Source organism: Trypanosoma cruzi, genomic scaffold (genome assembly GCF_000209065.1).
Source record: "Trypanosoma cruzi strain CL Brener 1047053516539 genomic scaffold, whole genome shotgun sequence".
NCBI classification, from domain to species: Eukaryota; Euglenozoa; class Kinetoplastea; order Trypanosomatida; family Trypanosomatidae; genus Trypanosoma; species Trypanosoma cruzi.
Genome location: NW_001849474.1, coordinates 122895 through 124205, shown reverse-complemented (window position 1 = coordinate 124205; position 1311 = coordinate 122895). Strand labels below are relative to the sequence as shown.

Sequence of the window (1311 nt, the reverse complement as noted above, 5' to 3'; positions counted from 1 at the left end):
AAGACAGGGACGACATGGCATGCGTTGTAGCCCATCTCTACAGACGTGCCGGAGCTGATACCGGCGGCGTACAGCGCAAGTACAGGACTCTGGGCAAAATGAACGGCTGTCACCCCGTGTTTTTCCATGAGAATTTCCGCCAGTTTCTGCCTTTGCGTGCGGGGAACAAGCACCTTCTCGGTCAGTAGCAGCGGGGTTTGCACCTCCTTGGAGTTCAGCTGCAGCAGCTCATCCAGGTAAGAAAGCAGCTGCTCCATGGCTTCCCAGTCCACCTCGCCATTCTCTATGACGCGGGAGACCTCCGTCGTCGCACGACAGTTATAAGCCTTCTTAAGGCAAAGTGAAGAGGACTCTTTTCCGGTGCCTTTCACGACACATGTGGGCTCGTCAACGCGGGGTTTGTCATCTCCGGCAAATCCAATCCGTGTGGTGTAGCTCCCAATGTCCACAATGGCTGCCTGGCGATGCACCACAGCAACTTCATCGGGGAGAGGAATATTTGAAAGTATTTTCGCGGTTCCCTCCGCAATCTGCATCTCCTTTGATAAAAACAACAAAAGGGAGATAATGTCACTATAAGTATCTCTTTGTGTGTATTCAATTATTTTTCACGTACAGCGCCGATGAACCACCCGAAATTGCTGTGCTGCTGGATGATTCCTATCCCCCCTTCTCCCCCAGACACATACAAAAAAAAAAAAAAAGAAATATATATTTACGTCCATACACGCTCATACATGCATATGCACAACTTCATATTTCCCTTCCTTTTTTTCTTCTTCCTCTTCTCCAGAATTCCACATTTCTCCATGACATTTCATATAATACATTTTTTTTCATTCTGTCTTGCTTAAGTTTGATGCTGTTCTCCACTCCTCATGTTTCTTCCGTCATTTCAGGCCAGAAAGCAACAACAACAACAAAATATACCCCTGCCACACTATCGGTAGCACAGCGTGTTTGCCGTAAGAATCTTGTCCTTTGGAAAGTAACAGAAATCCCGCTTCATGACACTCATGTAGTCCCGCTCCAGCGGTGGCAGCGGCTCCACGTGCGGGTGAGAGCGCTGCATGTGTGAGAAGTTATAACTCTTCGCCGACATGCCCAACGCCGTGTTTAGTGCATCCTGAACAAACATTGACTTTGAGATGGCGAGAGGGTCCCCATTCGAGTCCCACTCGCGTTGCGTTTCATTCATCGTTGGCCTCGCTGGGGCGTCTGCATCCCACTCACGCAGCATGTACAACTCAAATTGCTCATCCAGCGGGAACTCCGGACTGACGGCGGAAAAGAAGGCAACAAACTCCTCGA

General features: G+C 49.3%; 2 protein-coding genes across 2 annotated transcripts, besides 2 other annotated features; both read right to left on the bottom strand.

Moving 5' to 3' along the window:
* Positions 1-536, bottom strand: Tc00.1047053404073.20 (actin, putative; the record flags this gene model as incomplete). Its single annotated transcript, XM_797160.1, has 1 exon — positions 1-536. A coding segment is annotated over one exon (536 nt), but the record flags the coding sequence as incomplete, so codon positions are not given.
* Positions 1-1311: a sequence feature (heterozygous, non-Esmeraldo-like haplotype).
* Positions 690-718: a sequence feature (AT_rich).
* Positions 941-1311, bottom strand: Tc00.1047053404073.10 (hypothetical protein, conserved; the record flags this gene model as incomplete). Its single annotated transcript, XM_797159.1, has 1 exon — positions 941-1311. A coding segment is annotated over one exon (371 nt), but the record flags the coding sequence as incomplete, so codon positions are not given.